At 43.7% G+C, this 18,300-nt stretch overlaps 1 protein-coding gene across 2 annotated transcripts in view; it reads left to right on the top strand.

Annotated features, from left to right (window-relative positions):
• GOLIM4 (golgi integral membrane protein 4) overlaps window positions 1–12,132 on the top strand; it is a 61,494-nt gene extending 49,362 nt beyond the window's left edge. For both annotated transcript variants that reach the window (XM_075570632.1, XM_075570631.1), the window contains 2 exons: window positions 1,461–1,535; window positions 11,867–12,132. In XM_075570632.1, the coding sequence (XP_075426747.1) occupies window positions 1,461–1,535; window positions 11,867–12,007 (216 nt within the window). In that variant the 3' untranslated portion in view covers window positions 12,008–12,132. The remainder of the gene's footprint in view (window positions 1–1,460; window positions 1,536–11,866) is intronic.
• The last annotated feature ends 6,168 nt before the right edge of the window (window positions 12,133–18,300 follow it).

Below are 18,300 nucleotides of genomic sequence, written 5' to 3'. Positions count from 1 at the left end.
GAAATCTTTCGCTTTCCCCCCTTTGCTGCCGGCGGGGCCGGCCACACATTGCAATACATTGTCAAGTGCCAACCCATCTGAAGGATGGACTAAGGACCTTATTCTAGATCAGCCAATCAGCCGTATTGAACCGAAATTCCCCATTGACTTAAATGAGGAATTTCGGCCAAAAACTGCATGATCCGATGCTTTGGCTGCTGTAGAATAAAAACATCAGGGGTAAATTACAAGACCAAGCCAATTCGTCATCGGAAGCCAATTATCACTAAAGATGGGCGGAACAGTCCTAATTCGTTCCCTGGAATTCCATGGATTATTTTGACCAAAACCGTCCATCTCCCTAAAATCCGACAGGGAATTGGGAACTAAAAAAAGATGCTGAGCACGCATGTTATAAGTGAAACTTCTTTGTGTTTTGTCACTGAAATTGCTTATAAAAGTACTGGCACTGTGGCAGGTTTGCTTATAAAAGTACTGGCACTGTGGCAGGTTTGCTTATAAAAGTACTGGCACTGTGGCAGGTTTGCTTATAAAAGTACTGGCACTGTGGCAGGTTTGCTTATAAAAGTACTGGCACTGTGGCAGGTTTGCTTATAAAAGTACTGATACTCCGAATTTTTTGCAAACCAGGCAGAGATATCGGATTGCTCTCTCAAATAAAAATCCAAAACGGTGAATTTGCCTTTTTGAGACCGATCCGCGGACCAAAGGAACCGGACAATCCGAGGCGGGAAAAAAATCGGCCAAATTTTTTTTGCCCATCTCAAGTTATCGCCACCCTTATGGGTTAAAAATGGGTATGGGCTCCTTGTGAACTGAAAAGTAGTTTTCTTCCACGCTTTCGAACCTAAAATATTATATAGAGTTTGCAAAAGAGAGATCTGGTTGCAGTGGATGTTGAGAGAAAGTGGGAAATAAGATAAGGTAGAAACAGGTAACCTAGTGTGAAAATGAACAGCGGAGACATCAAAAGCTTTTCTCTCTTAAAACGCGAAAGGGGCCTAGACAGTGAGGAGACGTGAGAGGGCAGTGGAAGAGAAAAGCCTTTGATGTCAATGCCATTCATTTTCACACCAGGCTACCAGTTTCTACCCTGTCTTATTTCCCACTTCCTCTCAGCATCCATTGCAACCAGCTATTCCTCTTATAAACACTGTGTATTATATTGTGTTTCTGTACTTCTGCCAAACCCGATGAAGGACCCTCAGAGGTTGGAAAGCTTGTAACATTTCAACTGCTTGTTGGTCCAATAAATGGTATCATACCCCCTACTCCCTCTCCCTCCTTTGTTACTACATGGAAGAAAGGACCGAAACCCCCCCCCCTTCTTTGTGAACGGAGAGTGATACATGTATGGACACTTTTATATCTTTGGGATCATGGTCAGGCAGTGGGACTTTTAAGCTGAAATAAGACAGAGTGACTAACCCTTCGGCATCATTGTATGTATATTGTTGTAGGTTCAAGAAGATTTGACTGATGAAAAGAAAAGAGAACAAAATGCTGAAGAACCATATGGGGAAAATGAAGAAAATGTGAGGACTTTATAATAATTTTTAATACATATATAATCATGAAACATTATAATACATATAAGAACAGAATAACGTGCACATCTACTCTTCAATGGATAAAATGTTACGTGCAATAGTATACAAGTGAATGTTACACAGATATCTATCTCTATTACGAAAATCACTCAGCTAGTCCAGAGAATTAACCCTACGCATTTCGCTTTCAAAAAGCTTCTTCAGGGGTTTCCATGGGATTAACCTTATGTGTTTCGCTTTCAAAAAGCTTCTTCAGGGGTTTTCACATTGTATTTAGTACGAACGCAACCAGGAGATACTGTCAGACACGATTCCCAGCTGCACTCCCTATACCAGCGTAGTAACATACACAAAACACAAGTGGATCATTTGTGAGTTCATTACCATACAGAGAAGGATATCCCATTTTATTTCTTGATATACTGTACTATTCCATGATGGGGTTTTCCCCCCTTTTCTATTGCACGTAGGTCTTTTTTTGTACATTAAAATACATATAAGCACAAGGCAAATAACCTGTGACCTTGATACTTTTCACGTTACATTTTAACCTCCTGGAGCATATGTGGCTTCTATTGTACACGCCTATTGTATATATCACGTGAAACATTCCAATTAATCCAGCCCTTTAGCTTTCTCTTCTGAATTACAGGGAACGGTTGCAGTGCAGTTGTCCCCCACAGCCTTCAAAAGTTAATGAATACTAAATATATCAGAAATACACAAATACGGACACGTGAATCCATTAACATTAGTGTAGTTAACTGCAAAGAGGCTTCTCATAAAATATATTGTTTTGAACACTGACACTGGCAGTATATTGTATGATGGAAATCCGGTAATCTAATTTCCTCACTTATCTGGACCTTCTCACTCCCGGGAGCTTGGCAGGATTTACACATGATCTGCAGTGAATAGATTGGCCTCTGTACTTTGCAGATGTAACATATGGCTGTTATTTCAATAAGCAGGGGTCTGATTATAGTCACTTTATCACCCTGTAAGGGCTCATCTGGGGCATTTTAAGGTTCAGATTGTTTCATTGTAATCTGACTCAAGGCTATGACAATGACCAGGAGAATAAGGGTTACATGCAGTAGCGATATTAAAGCTGCAGTTCAAGCAATATCCTGCATGTGTGGTTTTTTTTAAAATAAATCACTTCTGTACTATGAGAAAATACTTGTAGCATTTAAAAATAAAATGAAGACATTTTTTATGTATTCTAATGTAACAAGCATTTTTGTTTCTATAGCAACCATTTACAAAGTCACATCCCCTTCCTCATCTGAGATAGGCTCTGGCTCTTGAGCCCTGCCCTCTCTCTATAAGTGCACCAATTGGATCTAGTGCCAGCCTGGTCACATGATCTTCCCCACCGAACTTTTCATCTTGGGTAGTCTTCTGCAGCCCTAATAGTGATTTAGTGAACCCCAGAGAAGAATCTTCAGCGATTGATTACAGGAGTATGGATCAATCGGGAACTTGGATAGGTCACTTGTCAGTGTGCAGATTGTATTAAATGGAGAGTCTATGGGAAAAAAATAATTTTTAAAAACGGCAACTTGAACTGCAGCTTTAAGATCTTTATTTGCTTTGCTAACATAACTTATTTTTGGGTGTGGAATAAATAGTGAATACTTTAAAGTGAAAATCATAGTATGATATGGCATAATGCTGCCTGTCTTGTCTGATTGTTTATCCGTGGCTGAAAAAATGATACATTTTGCACTTAGTAGGCAGGTGTAGTACGTAAATACCATTATTTAAAGGGTAGTTCAGTCAATATCCTGCATGTGTGTTTTTTTTAATAAATCAGTTCTGTAGTAAGAAAAAATACTTTTAGCATTTTCTGTTTTTAAAAAAATAACTTTGAAAGACCAATTTTCTTGTATTCTATTTTTTTTGTAACAATTTTTTTTATTGGTCACAGTCAAAGATAATTTTACATACAATAGTGTCGTGGGCCCACAACATTTCTGCTCGTTACTTTCAGAGAAGGACCAATAACAGTTTTCCGTTTTCAGTAGGAAAAAGAGTAAGGGGAAGAGGAGGGGGAGACAAACATGGGGAGGGGGGGAAAAGGGGGAGAGGGGGGTATGTGGGCTTGCCCAGAGGTGTCCCGGTGTGGCTCTCCAGTTGTTTGGGGGTAGTTGCTTGACCTAGGTGCTTTGACTTTTTGGGGGTTTATCTCTCGATCCAGGGGTCCCATGTGTTCCAGAACTGGGGCATTTTCTTTTGGAGCATGGCCGTAAGCTTTTCCATAGTCATGACCTCATTAACCCTTCTCACTACTGTGGCTCTCGAGGGGGCCTTAATCTGTTTCCAGGCTGCTGCTATAGAGCATCTGGCTGCTGTCAGCATGGCCCTGATCAGCCGGGACATTGGTGGGGGGAGGTCGTCAATGGGTTTGCTCAGCACCATGGTCAGAGGGTCAAGGGGGAGGGGGATTCCAGTGATCTCGTTTATAAGTGTCTGGATCTTGGTCCAGAACTTCTGGATCTCCGGACATGACCACCAAATGTGGGCCATGTCTCCCTTTTGACCACATCCCCTCCAGCACAGGTCCAGTGTGCCGGGGTAGACCTGGCTCAGCCTAGCCGGGGTCAGGTACCACTGGAATATAATTTTATAGATGTTTTCTTTTATTGTTGTACAAATTGAGGTTTTAGGGGCTTGCTCCCAAATATCCTCCCAGTCTTCCAGGTCTATTGGGAGACCTAGTTCGTCCGACCATTTTTGCATATAGCGGTGTTTCGGGGGGTCTGATGTCGGTTCCGTGCTTTTGTAGATCTGTGATATCAGGCCTCTCTGGTATATGTCTTTGAGACATAGGGTTTCAAATCGGGTCAGCGGGGGGAATTTGGAGGTTGGAGACAGTGAGTGTAGGAAGTGCCTAAGTTGTAGATATTTAAATAGATGAAGGTCTTGGATCTGGAATTTGTTCTTTAATGCCTGAAAAGTTAGGATCTCTCCCTTCTGCAGTAGATCGGCAACCATCCTAATGTTGTGACCCTGGAATTGGTCAAATTATCTTGTGGAACACCCTGACGGGAAGTTGGGGTTCCCAAAGAGTGGGGTGAGCTGGGAGGGGAAAGCTAGCAGACGATACTTCCCTTTGCTTTTGAGCCATGCGTCCCACGTGCGTCTCATTGCTCCGAGGCCGAACCTCTGTGGCCCACTCCCTCTCCCTCCTGTGGTCCAGAGTGCCACTTGGATGGAGTGAGGCTGTGCGTAGTGTGACTCTAGTGCGAGCCAACAGGCCGAGGCTGGGTTGCAATTCCAAACTACAGCCTGCTTCAGTTGTGCTGCGAGGTAAATCTGACTAAGTCGGGGACCCCCATGCCTCCTCTTGCTCTTGAGGAGAGCATCACTGACCTTGGGACCCTAGGTCTCTTGTTGTTCCAAATTAATTGGAGTATTAGTGACTGGATGTTCTTTAGAGCCGGACGTGGCACTACAATGGGGAGGGTTTGGAAGTAATATAGTAACCGTGGGAGGACGTTCATTTTTACAGACACTATTCTTCCGAACCAGGAAATTTGGTGTTTTTGTCACGTTTCCAAGTCTTTTTTAATCTGATCAAATAGGGGGGGGGGGGGTAATTGTGTTGATAAAGGGAGTTATACGAGTTTGAAATTTTGACCCCCAGATATTTTATATAGGTGGAGCTCCACTTGTATTTGTATTGGGCTTGGATAAGTTTCCACGTCTGGGGTGGAAGGGAGATATTTAGGGCTTCCGATTTGTCTATGTTGACCTTATAGTCCGAGACCTGCCCAAATTGAGTTCAGGTGCCTTTGAAGGCTAGGAAGGGAGGAAAGGGAGTCATCGAGGGTCAGAATCACATCGTCCGCGAATAGGGAAATTTTGTACTCTCGGTCTGCAATTTGGATCCCCTTGATACTTTTTTCGGCTCTAATTTTGGCCGCTAGAGGTTCAATGGTTAAGGCAAATAACAAGGGGGAAAGCGGGCAGCCCTGTCTGGTCCCGTTCCTGATTTTTATTGGATCCAAGAAGCCGCCTGATAGTTTGACATACGCTGTTGGGTTTTGATAGAGGGCTCTCACTCCCTCTAGGAAAGGGCCACTGAAGCCGAACCTCAGCATTGTTTGGTCTAAAAAAGACCATTTGATTCTGTCGAACGCTTTTTCAGCGTCGAGGCTCAGAATCATTGCTTTGGATCCGGTGAGATGCACATGGTCTATTATATCCACAATTTTGCGGGTGTTGTCGGAGGCCTGTCTTCCTGACACAAAACCTACTTGATCTATGTGTATGAGTCTAGGGAGAATTGGATTTAGCCTGTTTGCCAAGATCTTACTGTAGATTTTGAGATCGGTATTTAACAGGGAGATGGGCCTATAGTTGCCGCAGAGGAGCGGGTCTCTACCCTCCTTGTGGATTATAGCCAGATTTGCCGCTGTAATCGTAGCGGGGATTGGTTCCCCTTGGAGGAAGGAGTTGTACATATCTAATAGGTATTGGGAGAGGATTGGCATGAACATTTTATAATAAGAGTTTGAGAAACCGTCTGGGCCCGGGGTTTTGGCTAATTTGAGTGATTTAATGGCTTCAGATAGTAGATATTGTGAGATAGTATTAAGACTAACCGGGTCCTGGGTTGGGGGGTAAAGGTTGTAAAGGTCCGAGTAAAAGTCTGCAAATTCCTGTGCTATCTCATTTTCTATGTATGTGGTCTGTCCGTTTCATGTCTGTATGCGGGCTATCTGAGATTTGACTCTCGTGCCCCTGAGTTTTGAGGCTAGAAGCCTGTCAGCTTTATTGCCTTTATCGAAGAATTTTTGCTTCGACCACCTTAGTGCCTTCTCTACTTCCTCGAGCTGGGTCTGTTTGAGGGCAGATCTAGCTAGATTTAGTTTAAGCGTTTTTTTTAGATGCCGTAGTTTTATGCTGCTGTTCTAGCTTGGTGATCTTGTCTAAGATCTCTTTTTGGAGCTTGAGTTTAATTTTCTTTTTGTGTGATGCGATTGAAATCAGGTCTCCTCTGATGGAGGCTTTATGGGCCTCCCAGAGCATGGCTGGGGCGGAGACTGAACCTGCATTAATTTGGAAGAACATTGATAGCTTTTGGCGGAGTGCCATTTCTGTGTCAGGGCAGTTTAACATGGAATCATTTAATTTCCATCTGTATTGGGTGTTTTTCACAAAGGGTATGGATAGGGTAAGTTCAATTGGTGCATGGTCGGACCAGGTGATTGGGCCTATGTTTGACTGGGAGGACGCCTGGAAGATGTTGCTAGTACCTAGAAAATAATCGATCCTCGAGTAGGACTGATGAGGGGTGGAGAAGAAGGTATAGTCCCTCTAACCCTGCTGCTGAGCCCTCCATATATCCACTAGTGAGTATTCCTCCATGATGTCACTAAATTTCTTAGCTTTCTTATGGGATTGGATGGTGTATGGAGTGGGAGAGGATGGGAGGAGGGTGGGGGCGGGGTTCGATTTGTCTAGTTCGTGTGAGGCCACCATGTTAAAGTCACCTCCGATAATCAGAGATGAGAAGGATTGCTGTTCTAGGGATTGAAGGAGTGTTCTTAGGAAAGGGAGTTGGTTGTCATTGGGGGCATAGATGTTTACAAGTGTGATTGGGGTGCCAGACAGGGTGCCCTGTAGTATCAGGAACCGACCATCTGGGTCTGGGAGTGACTTGGCTAAAACAAAAAGGACGCCGTTCCGTATAAGGATGGATACTCCTCTTTTTTTGTTTGGCGAGGATGCAAAATATGCCTGGGGAAATACGCTTTTGAATGTGTTGGGTGGGGTTGGGGAATTGAAGTGAGTCTCTTGGATGAGGACAATGTCTCCCTTCGATTTCTTTAGGTCCTGAAGGACTAGCTTCCTCTTTATTACTGAATTGAGTCCTTTGACGTTAAGTGAGATTAATTTAATGGAAGACATTGTCCCATGGGGGGTATTCCCAGAGCTCCGGGTTCTGTTGCTCTTTGGTTTCCCATGACAAGAGCTCATTCTTCAGGCCTAGGACGAAGGTCCCTAATCGGTGTGGATGGAAAGGGATAGGACGTCTCTGGGCATCGGATTGGAGGAGGGGGAGGGTGGACACATAGGGGAAGAAAAGAACATACGGGCCTTTGTCAGGCCCAAAAAGAGTAACCTTTCTCACGGCAGTGAGAAAGGTGGCGGGGTCAAACACTCCTGGAGATCCTTCCAGGACACCAAGATTGGAATGGGAGAGAGAACCAGGTATATGGTCCGACACCCTCCGTGTCCTCGAACATACTATGCTTAATGGAGACTCCCAGTAAAATGAGGGGAAAGCTGCCTCCCGTCTAAATTTGCGGTGCAGTGTGGCCTTTGGGTCTTGTGGTCTGAAGGGCATAGGACTAACTAGGGAGGAGAGGGATATAGAGCGGGGGGGGGGGAAGGGAGGTGGGGGGGATAGTGGGGAGGAGGGGGGAGGGAGAGAAGAAACGAGGAAGAACCTGTGTGCAATCATGTAAAGCATTTCTTTCCACAGTTGTTGTTTTGTTGATATAGTCTAATCAGGTTATTACTCTAAACATTTCAGCGTCTTTCTAGTCCCACAATTGTTGTATACATCCTCAGAATACCTTCTATGGGACTCATCAGTGACATACTCCTGTGCCTCTTTGAGTGGGGGAGGGGGAGGAGGGGGGGGGGGTTATGCTTTCTGACTGCTTTGTCATATTTTAGTGGTATATTCAACTCTCGTAGAGTACTCTTTAATTTGATTTGTGGGGAGGGTGTCGAGGGTGGGGGGGAAGGGGAGGGGAGAGGGGCAGGGGGTGGGTGGGAGAGGGGCAGATGGGGTGGTTGCCTTGCAGCTGCGTTTTTTTTTTTAAGCCTTCATTACATTTCCCTACTCATCACTTCGGCTGCCCTGGGGGGGGGAGGGAGGGTGTGGGGGGAAGGTTTTGGAGGCTGTGTTACCCTTTCTGTTGGTTGGGGAGGGGCAGGGGGTGGGAGGGGGGGGAGAAAATGGGGGGGGGAAGAGGGAGGAGGGGGAAGGAGAGGGGTCTATACCACAACATTTTTAACATAGATGTAAGCATTTTCATACATGACATTGATAGGTTCTCTGTGCGTCCTGTCACGTGATATTTGTCCTGGGTTTTGCCTCCCTTTGGCGGTGGATAGTAGGTGGGGGGAGGGCTGGGGGTAGGGGGGGTGGTGTGTGGGGGAGGGGGCTAATGGTTTGCTCGCAATTTTATGGGTAAATAGTTCTTTTTTTGGATTGTATAGGAGCTGGCGTGACGATGGGGGCCAAGGTCCGGGCCCCTCTGTGGGGGAGGGGGTACAGGGGAATGGAGAGGGGGGGAGGGGGTGGGGCAGTGGTGGTGGCGTAGGGGCGGGAGTAGGAGTAGATTGGTGGCATATCGGGGTCAGGGGGAAAAAGGTGGATCCAACCTGATTGTTGCGGAGCTCCCTTGGGTTGTATTCTATTTTAACAACCATTTACTAAGGCACAGCCCCTTCATGTCCTGTCACAAGCCCTGGCACACCCCTTTGTCAGCCCTGCCCTCCCTCTAGCACATGTCAGTGCAGGAGTGCTCATGAATATTCATGAGCTTCCACTGAGAGACAGAAGCAGAAGAAAAACATATGCCAGCTCTAATTATGTCACCAAATTTCGCCTATCAATACATGGAGAACTAATTGACCGGCAGCTATACAGTTCTTTAGGTAATTAGAGATTGCACACATAAAACTATTGAAGTAAAAAAATAAATAAAAAAAAAAAAAAAAAGACTAAACTGCAGCTTTAAAGGGTAGTTGGGATTTATGCAGTTTTGCTGTTAAATTTACTGCTTTAGAAGTATGTTGATACTGTCCCTTTATGTCAACATATTAACGTGTCTTCCACCTATACCTTAGGCTGAGTCCATGGTAACTGCAGCCGTGCGGAGGCGCGCTGAGGCTGAGGGAAAGCGGGTGCTTTCCCTGGCCTTAGTTTGCGCGCCGTCGGGGGGCGGGCCAGTGATGTCACAGAGCTGGTTCGCCCTCGTTGGGCGAACCGCCCACGTGACCGGCCCTGCGCTCCCGTGATCGCCGAAATGAAAAAAAATTTAAGAGCTACGCCTCTGCACGCTTGTGGATGCATGCACGAGTCCCTGCTAAAGCTTCTCTCATTGCGGCTGCAGGGGCTCACTGACAAGCGTCAGCGCGCCTCAGCACGGCTCAGCACCTAAGCGCTGACCATGGACTCAGCCTTACATATGATTGGTTTGAGGTGTGTGCAGAGGTGCAGTTAAAGAGCAATCCAAGCAATAGCCTACATGTTTTTTTTTAAATAAATCAGTTCTGTAGTATTAGATAATACTTATTGCGTTTTTTTTGTTCAACTCTTAACACCATTTTAATGAGTTTTAATGTACTTGTCATGTTCTGGTTTCTATAGCAGGCTTTAGCCCACCTCCCCAGCAGTGCAAGATCTCTGCAACACTTTCGTGTTTGTGATAATTTGTTGCAAATGGTCCCAGCAGTTTAAGCTGAAAACTGTAACAATAAGCAATGTTAGCTTAGTAATATCAGGACACATTGTAGCTGCCGAGTTAATTGATTGAAACTGAAAGGCGGCCATTATGTGAACCCAGTGAAGCAGGATCTCTGCTGATCTATCACGGCACCACGAATCAATCGGCAGCTTAGGTGATTAGTTTTCAGTAAAGGTAATCAAAGGCGTCATATATCAAAACAAAACAAAAATGTGGGGGTTTTTTAAGTGCCGCTTTAATTGCCTCTTTAAGTGAAGCAAAGCTCATGCATTCTTTATCTGATCCGCCATGTTTATTCCTGGCTAACAATAACAAGAATGCTGACTAATATGAAGCCTTAGGCCCCAGGACATAGTGAAATCAGCGTCGCTGAGGCGCGCTGAACAGATGCACAAAGCCCCTGCATCTGTTATCAGTGCGGCTATAGTTTCTCCCTCCACATGCTTGCTGATGCGTGCGGAGGCTGAGAAACTTCCCCGAGACAGGCAAGTTTGAAATTTGCCCCCCCAGACCCCCATTGTTCCCAGGGAGGCGGCAGCAGAGGCTGTAGCATGGCACTTACTGTGGCAGAGGCCAGGCTATTCTCTGCCAGGCTCAGGTGGTGGGGCTCCCATCTCCTGAGGAACTTGGAGCTGAGGATCTTGCTCAGGAAAGTCCTGGGGTGCCTGATCACACACACCTGGATGTCCCCCTCTGGCAGCAGTTTGTACCTCATCCCATTGAAGTGCAGCAGGGACCTCCTGCATGGGGCAGCCCCCTCTGTGGCAGGCATCACCCCCCCCCCCCCAGAAGAGGCTTGCTCTCCTCTATGTGTCTCCTCCAGCTGCCCGGGTCACTGCCCCCGCAGGAGCTGCTGGTGAGGTCCATCCCAGCCAAAGCAGCTTCTGCAAGTCTTCTATTGTCTCTCCCCCACTCAAATCCCAACAGCAGAGAGAGAGGGGGGGGGGGGGCAGCAGATCCCCTCCAGTGAGAACAAGCCCAGTGCTGAGATCCTGTGAGATTCACTGAGATCTTGTGAGGGTCTCAGATCCCCCAGGGGGGCTTCTAGTTGGGTAAATCCATCTTTCTCCTAGGAGCAGGCTGTATGTGTGAGCTGCCTGATTTCTGTGTGTCACTGTCACTGTGTGTGTGTGTGTGTGTGTGTGTGTGTGTGTGTGTTGTATGTGTTGTATGTGTGTGTATTGTATGTGTGTGATGTGTGTGTGAATATATTTATCAAAGTTGCACAATGTTAATAAATAATTTATTATCACATGTCTTTTTTTTTTAATTTTTAAAATATTATATAATATACACACACACACACACACACACACACACACACACACACACACACACACACACACACACACACACACACACACACACACACACACACACACACACACACACACACACACACGTTCCCCAGTGACACACAGACCACTTCAAAGTGACACACACACACACACACACACACACACACTGACAGCTACCAAGTGACACACACACACAGTGATACCCGCCTCCCAAGCGCGCTTGCTGTCTCCTCTGCCAGGACAGCAAAAATCTCCTGGTAGAGCGAGCGGCAGCAAGCAAGAGCGAGCAGCAGCACCAAAGTATGTACTATGTCCCAGGCCTTACATTTGATGTAGGCCCAAGCAAGAACAACATGCTGTTTTTCAATGCCCCAACCAGACCCCACTGTTTGTATTGCTCTTTGTACAGCCTTGGGTACACTGCCAGTGCCACATCAAAATGAATGAATAAGTCATTCATTTGATTACTGTACACGCAGATCATGAATACTGTTCTCACTGAGCTTTATTTTGTTGGCAGGGTGTGGGGAAAAATATTGGCGCAGAGCGAGAACAAGAAGCTCAACATGAAAACCACAAAGAGGAGAATGAAGGCAACTATGAGGAAGAGGAGGAAGAGGAGGAGGATGGAGTCAAACCCAATCAGAGAGCTGAAATGTGATGGAAACCTGTACAGAACATTTCCTTTAGCAAATTCCAAGTTGGCCTTTTTCTATTTTGTTCCTTTTTTTTAAACTTTTGTATTAGAATGTATGACACCTTTCTATAAATACTGTATTTTATTAAGTAATGCTTATTTTAATAACGTAGGCTTTATATTAATACGATTTCAGTGGTTTATTAAAGCCATCAGTAGCACATTGACTGTAAGTGGTGAAAGCAGAAACGGTTAGGAGAAAAAGAGGCCCTACTTTAACTGTAAACCCTGCAGCGTACGGTACCGAGTATTGTCGCTCACTGAACTCCTTTCCTTTTTGTTAGTTTTTTTGTAAAACAGTGACATATGCCCTTGTCATGCTGCCATTTTAATAAGTACCCTTCTCCGCCAGGGGGGAAATCAAGCCAGTACACTTACACGCAGCTTCTGTATTTATTATTTATAAACTCTCCAATAATTCACTTTCACTTTTCCATTCTATCCCGCTGATCAAAAAAAGAAAGAGTCTATTAGGTTCTCATAAGGTGCAGGAATCACAGAAAGACTCCGCCAAGTGCCTTAACATGATCAAAGTGGACAAGGGGACCGCATACTGTTTGAACTGAAAAATCTTTCACTTATTTATTCAGTGTACCATCAACAAACCTAAACCTTTCTTGGCTTAGCCTCTATTTGGATTGTATTGTCCGATTCCTGATAATAGAACCATGCCTTCAAATGTTGATATTTTCATTGCTGTACATTTAAAAGTATCAGTTAAACCGGCCTGCACAACTCCAGTCCTCGAGGGCCGCAAACAGGCCAGGTTTTCAGGATATCCCTACTTCAGCACAGCTGGCTCAATCATACTGAGCCACTAATAGAGCCAGCTGTGCTGAAGTAGAGAAATCCTGAAAACCTGGCCTGTTTGCGGCCCTCGAGGACTGGAGTTGTGCAGGCCTGAGTTAAACCATTTCTTAAATATTTCTCTATTTTAGTGGTCAGAAATGTTGTGTGGCACACATGGCATTAATGAAAGTTAAATGAGCAATCTAAGCCGGCACTTTTTTTTTTTGCATTTTTTATATATAGCATTGAAGCAGGGTTTTTTTTTCTTTTCGCTGAACCCAATTAAATTCAGCTCTGGGGACACTGTGATACTTACCTCCAAAGTAGGTGCCGGTAGCTGCTCTGGCTCAGCATGCGGGGCTTTCAAGCTTAAAGCTCCTGCGTCTCATGGGCCAATAGCAAGCCGCACCGATGATGTCACTGCTTCCTATTGGCCCAAGACCTTTAAACAGTGGCCATCACACGATTCCTGCTAGCCGAGGAGAGCTGCTACCGGCACCTACTTCAGAGGCAAGTACCTCCAGAGGCAGGGGTTCCTGGAGCTAAAATGAATGGGGTTCAGCTCTGGAGAACACCTGCTTCAAATATATATATATATATATATATATACACGCTAAAAAAACATTGCCAGGTTTGGATTGCCACTTTAAAGTTCACATTTGGTTAAAGCGATTTGGTTGAGTAAATGTCTGACTGTTATGTATAAAACACTGCAAAACTATTGCTGGTGCATGGGTGTAGTAGAGTATAAATACATAGAGACTCCTACCAAAGAACTTCATTACCACCCAGAAAGCGAGGAGAGTGGGCTGGTTAGAGGGTGTTATTGCAATTATAAAGAGTTGCAATTAACAGTGCTCTTTATTATTACTACCGGTCCAGGACCCAAAATACAATACAAGAGAATAAACCACAAACGCCCTTATGTTGTTAAAGCACTTGGGGTTGGAAAGATAAGTATTGGTATTCTTGAAGCTCTTCCACTGTCACATCCTGATGGCAAAATGTAGAGCAGACGGGAGAAAAAAGGACATGATGCAGGTAAAGGGAGATAGAGAATGTCATGCAAAATGTGTCCAGTGACACTCAGAGATGGCGTAGGCAGCTGGGGGTGACGTTGCACCCACAAGATCAACACTTTCTGCATAGAAATTATTCCATCTAAAACTCATGAGAAAAATAAGAAAAGATGTGTGTTTGCTTTTTAACCTTGGAATGTAATGTTGGCTAATTATATAGGAAGCAATATCCAATATATGTACAATATAGCTTTATAATGGGTGCCTAGTTTTTTCACTTTGTTGCATTACCCAAGACCAGGGGTGGCCAACGCCAGTCATCAAGGACTACCACCAGGTCAGGTTTTAAGGTGATCCCTGCTTCAGTACAGGTGGCTGAATCAGTGGCTCAGTCAGGATGATTGAGCCACCTGTGCTGAAGCAGGGATATACTTCAAACCTAACATGTTGGTGGCCCCCGAGGACTGGAGTTGGCCACCCCTGCCGTAGACAACTGTTATTAGTGGAGGGTGGTTACTATTTGATGGGGCGAAGACCCCCAAACTAATTCCTATGTCTGTAGTATTGCCTCGTATATTATCTAACCCTCATTGGGTTTGTAACTGATTCAAATGCATGGCACCTGCTTCCATGGTGCAATGGGGTTTGGTTCTGCTTCTTGAATGCTAACATACAACTTGATTAAAATGTTAGCATATAGATCACCATGCTTCTTAATCAGCTGCAAACTGGATGGTCCAATGCAATGACACTTGTATATAAAAGTAGACAACCCGAAAAGGTTGATGGTAAGTATAAAATAATATACTTTACCTCAGATCCTTTAGACTGCTGAACACAAAGGCAGTTATTGCACGATGGTACTTTATACGTAGAGCTGGTGTGCACAAAGGTGTATTGTTTAGATGTTTATAAAAAAACAAGTAGGACTTACATTGTCACAATACATTGAGTTCCCACGGGTGCAGTGCATCACAGGGCTGCTCCAGTTCCGTCCTGGACGATGTGTATATGAATGGCAGAGGGGTTGTACTGTAATTCAGTGCAGCTTTTTTTTACAGTACTGTCTGCAGCTGAGACTTGCTTTGTGCTTAGTCTGCAGTGCCATTTACTAGGTCACTGGCAGAGCACTTAACACTACAGTATATAATGGTCCAAAGTAGATGGGCTCCTGATTAGTCCTCACCAGCAGGGCTGGTGCAAAAATAAAAACAAACTGCAAAGACTTGGCAGATAATGAAATCCTGTTGAAAGTTCCATTTTAAATCAACCTGTTTCACAAAGGGTATCAGAGCTTGATCTGTGGTTAACTGCTATGCATTTGAATCACAGTTGATGTCAATAACCATTCTCTGGGCTTTGTGAACCCCCCTCCCGCTTTGATTTGCTGCTCATCCTGTTGCATTTCAAATATGCACCTAGCAGAGATCTCCCCAGATTCGCCAAGGCGCAGTTTCCCTCAGACTTCCCCAAGTCGTAAAACATCAAAGTGCTTCCTTAGTCCAGGGGGCTCAGTTCCAGTCCTCAAGTCGTGTGTCCCCCCCTCTCCCCAACAGGTCAGGGTTTCAGGATATCCCTTCTTCAGCACAGGTGGCTCAATCAGTCCCTGCTTCAGCACAGAGGGCTCAATCAGAGGCTTAGTCGCCACCTGTACTGAAGCGGGGATATCCTGAAATCCTGACCTGTTGGAAGGGCTTGAGGACTGGAGTTGAGCCCCCTGCCTCAGACAAAATGTTAAGACCTTTTTGACCAAAAGAAGTCAAAGTTCTAACAAAATTGGCTCGAAATTGTCTAACTTCTAGCGAAAGAATCTATATTCAAACAACATCCAGACCCTGAAATTGAACTTTCTCTTTTACAAAAAACATATTTACACCCTTTGGAATGAAGTTGATCTGTTACTGGTAGAACCGCTTGACAACTGGTAAAACTTTGCAAGTTTTCATTGGCAAAGAAAAATGGGCATATTTTGCACAGATCTAGCACCAAGTAGCTGGCATTGCGCTATGGGAAAAAAAATCAGATGTCAACTGCCCATGTGTGATAACCATTATTAGCAGCAATTCTTATTGGTGTTGCATATATGCAGTAACACCACAAGGTGTCGCTTTTCACATCCTACACAGAGTATTTACCGAATATGGAAGGGAGGCACAACAAGTGTAGCTTGTGAGATATATATATATATATATATATATATATATATATATATATATATATATATATATATATATATATATATATATATATATATATATATATATATATATATATATTTAAAAAAGGCAACAAGAAACCTCCACCGTATAGCACCTGGCATACAGTGCTTCCACTGCAGCAAGGGACACTGGGAAATGACATGCATATGAGCACACCATGTCACAAGCATTTCCCAGAATCCCTTGCAGTGGAAGCACTGCATGCTAGGTGATAATGGTGAAAGGCAGGGTTGCACACCTGTCTAAGGCTGCGCTTAGACGGCGACAGCGATGCGACATCGCGTCAAAACAAATGCATTGCCGCCATTGCGTGCACTTATAGTAAGCGCGGGGCGACGTATTGGTCGCGATCGCTGGAAGTCACTTCAATTTTATTTTTCCAGCAACCGTAGCCTGACCTTTGCACCTCTGTCACTATAAGCGCACAAGTGATCTTTTTATTTGATATATATATATATATATCTCGAAAGGTCGCACAAATAAAAGCATTTCGTTAGCCACAGAATGGTATCATCTATTTATTTTTTGATTATATATATATATATATATATTACTAAAATATGAAACCTATCAATGAAAATAATAATAACATTCTAATTGCTTTGCCGGGGCAAGACCTGACACGGCTTGTAATGTTTGACTGTCCAATCATACTGCAGATGTCTTAAAGTAAGACAGGTGCATGTGTAATATCATTATTTCATAGTCACAGTGCAGGTTATACATGTCTTTGAGTAGTCGGTCCTAAGAGTTCTCTTAAAAGCTTAAGCATCTATCCAATATGCTGTGAAGCTCTCTTCCCTGTGCTAGGAAATATTGTTACCCCATTTATTTGAATGGTGCTGAACTTTTTCTCCAGCACACAAACTACATATTTGCAGTGTTTTGAATAGGGGACCAGATATAAAATTAGGGTCTTTCATTGGAATTGTGTTTTAATATCTTTTTTTTTTTTTTTGTAATGCAAACTTTTATTTTGTTCGTATAAATGTAATATAATTATCTTTTGTTTACTTTGTGGATTTAAATATGACTGATTAAAGACTTGTTTTAGGTGCTGCTAAGCAATATAGGAAAGTTGTGGCTACTATTTACTGTGGCCATGCAGAATACGCATTTCCAATTTTCAACTATTATGTAAAAACTGAAAGTTGTGTAGTTTTTTTATTTCTTTCTGTAAAATGTATAATATGTACATAAGTATTTCAGAATACAAAAACTATTTTGATATTTTAGTCTGTATTTTCATTGACAATTCCACTATTTAATTAATGAGAGTTTAACCCCTTTGATGTTGAAGGGGTCTGCTACAAAACATTTATTTTGATCAATAAAGTCTAAGTGAGGGTAACGGATCTCCAGTGGTGCTGTAACTGTGTGGGTTTTTTTTAATGAATTTTACAAAGAATATAATAATTTTTCATTATTTAACCCCTAATCCCTAACCCACAGGTTGAGCTATGCTTTGATCATTCATTTAAAGGAGAAAATGTTCCCCCTAGATGTGAAGCAGGGGGTCTCTGGAGCTGAACCCCATTGATTTCAGCTCTGGAGACCCCTTGCTTTCTTGAGATACAGACCTAGCAGCTCCACAGGTTTAAAGCTCCCGGTCACATGGGCCAATTGGAAGCAGTGACTTTATACCTTTCGGCTTCCTATTGGCCCACATGACCGAGAGCTTTAAATCCGCCATTTTGATAGCCCAGCCGGTGCTGCTACTGACACCCCCTATGGAGGTAAGTATTTAAGGAAATAGGGGGTCCCTGGAGCTGAAATGAACACAGTTCAGCTCTGAAAACCCCCATGTTTAATCCTATAACCCTTAAAAAAAGCAAAGAAGTGCTGCATTACAGCTGCAGTGTTTCAAACCAGAAACTATTGAATGACAACGCTCTACCTAGTACCAATGTATAGTCGTGACTTCGGTGCACTGGGATATATCGTGTTACAAACCATCATATATTGGAGTTGCTAAACAATAAAAGGACTCGGCATTATGACTTATTCTGTGCCACATTTAATATTTGGTGTATCATTTCAAACATCCTTCATACAGTAACTTTTCAAATGAAGATTTCCAGAATGGAGAAAGCACAAGAAATGTACGTAGCTAACATATAGTTACATAGTTACATAGTAGATGAGGTTGAAAAAAGACTTCCGTCCATCAAGTTCAACCTATGCTAAATTTAGACAACAGATACTTTTTCATCTATCTATACTTATTGAT

Source organism: Ascaphus truei, chromosome 14 (genome assembly GCF_040206685.1).
Source record: "Ascaphus truei isolate aAscTru1 chromosome 14, aAscTru1.hap1, whole genome shotgun sequence".
NCBI lineage: Eukaryota > Metazoa > Chordata > Amphibia > Anura > Ascaphidae > Ascaphus > Ascaphus truei.
This window is presented reverse-complemented; position numbering and strand designations above follow the sequence as displayed.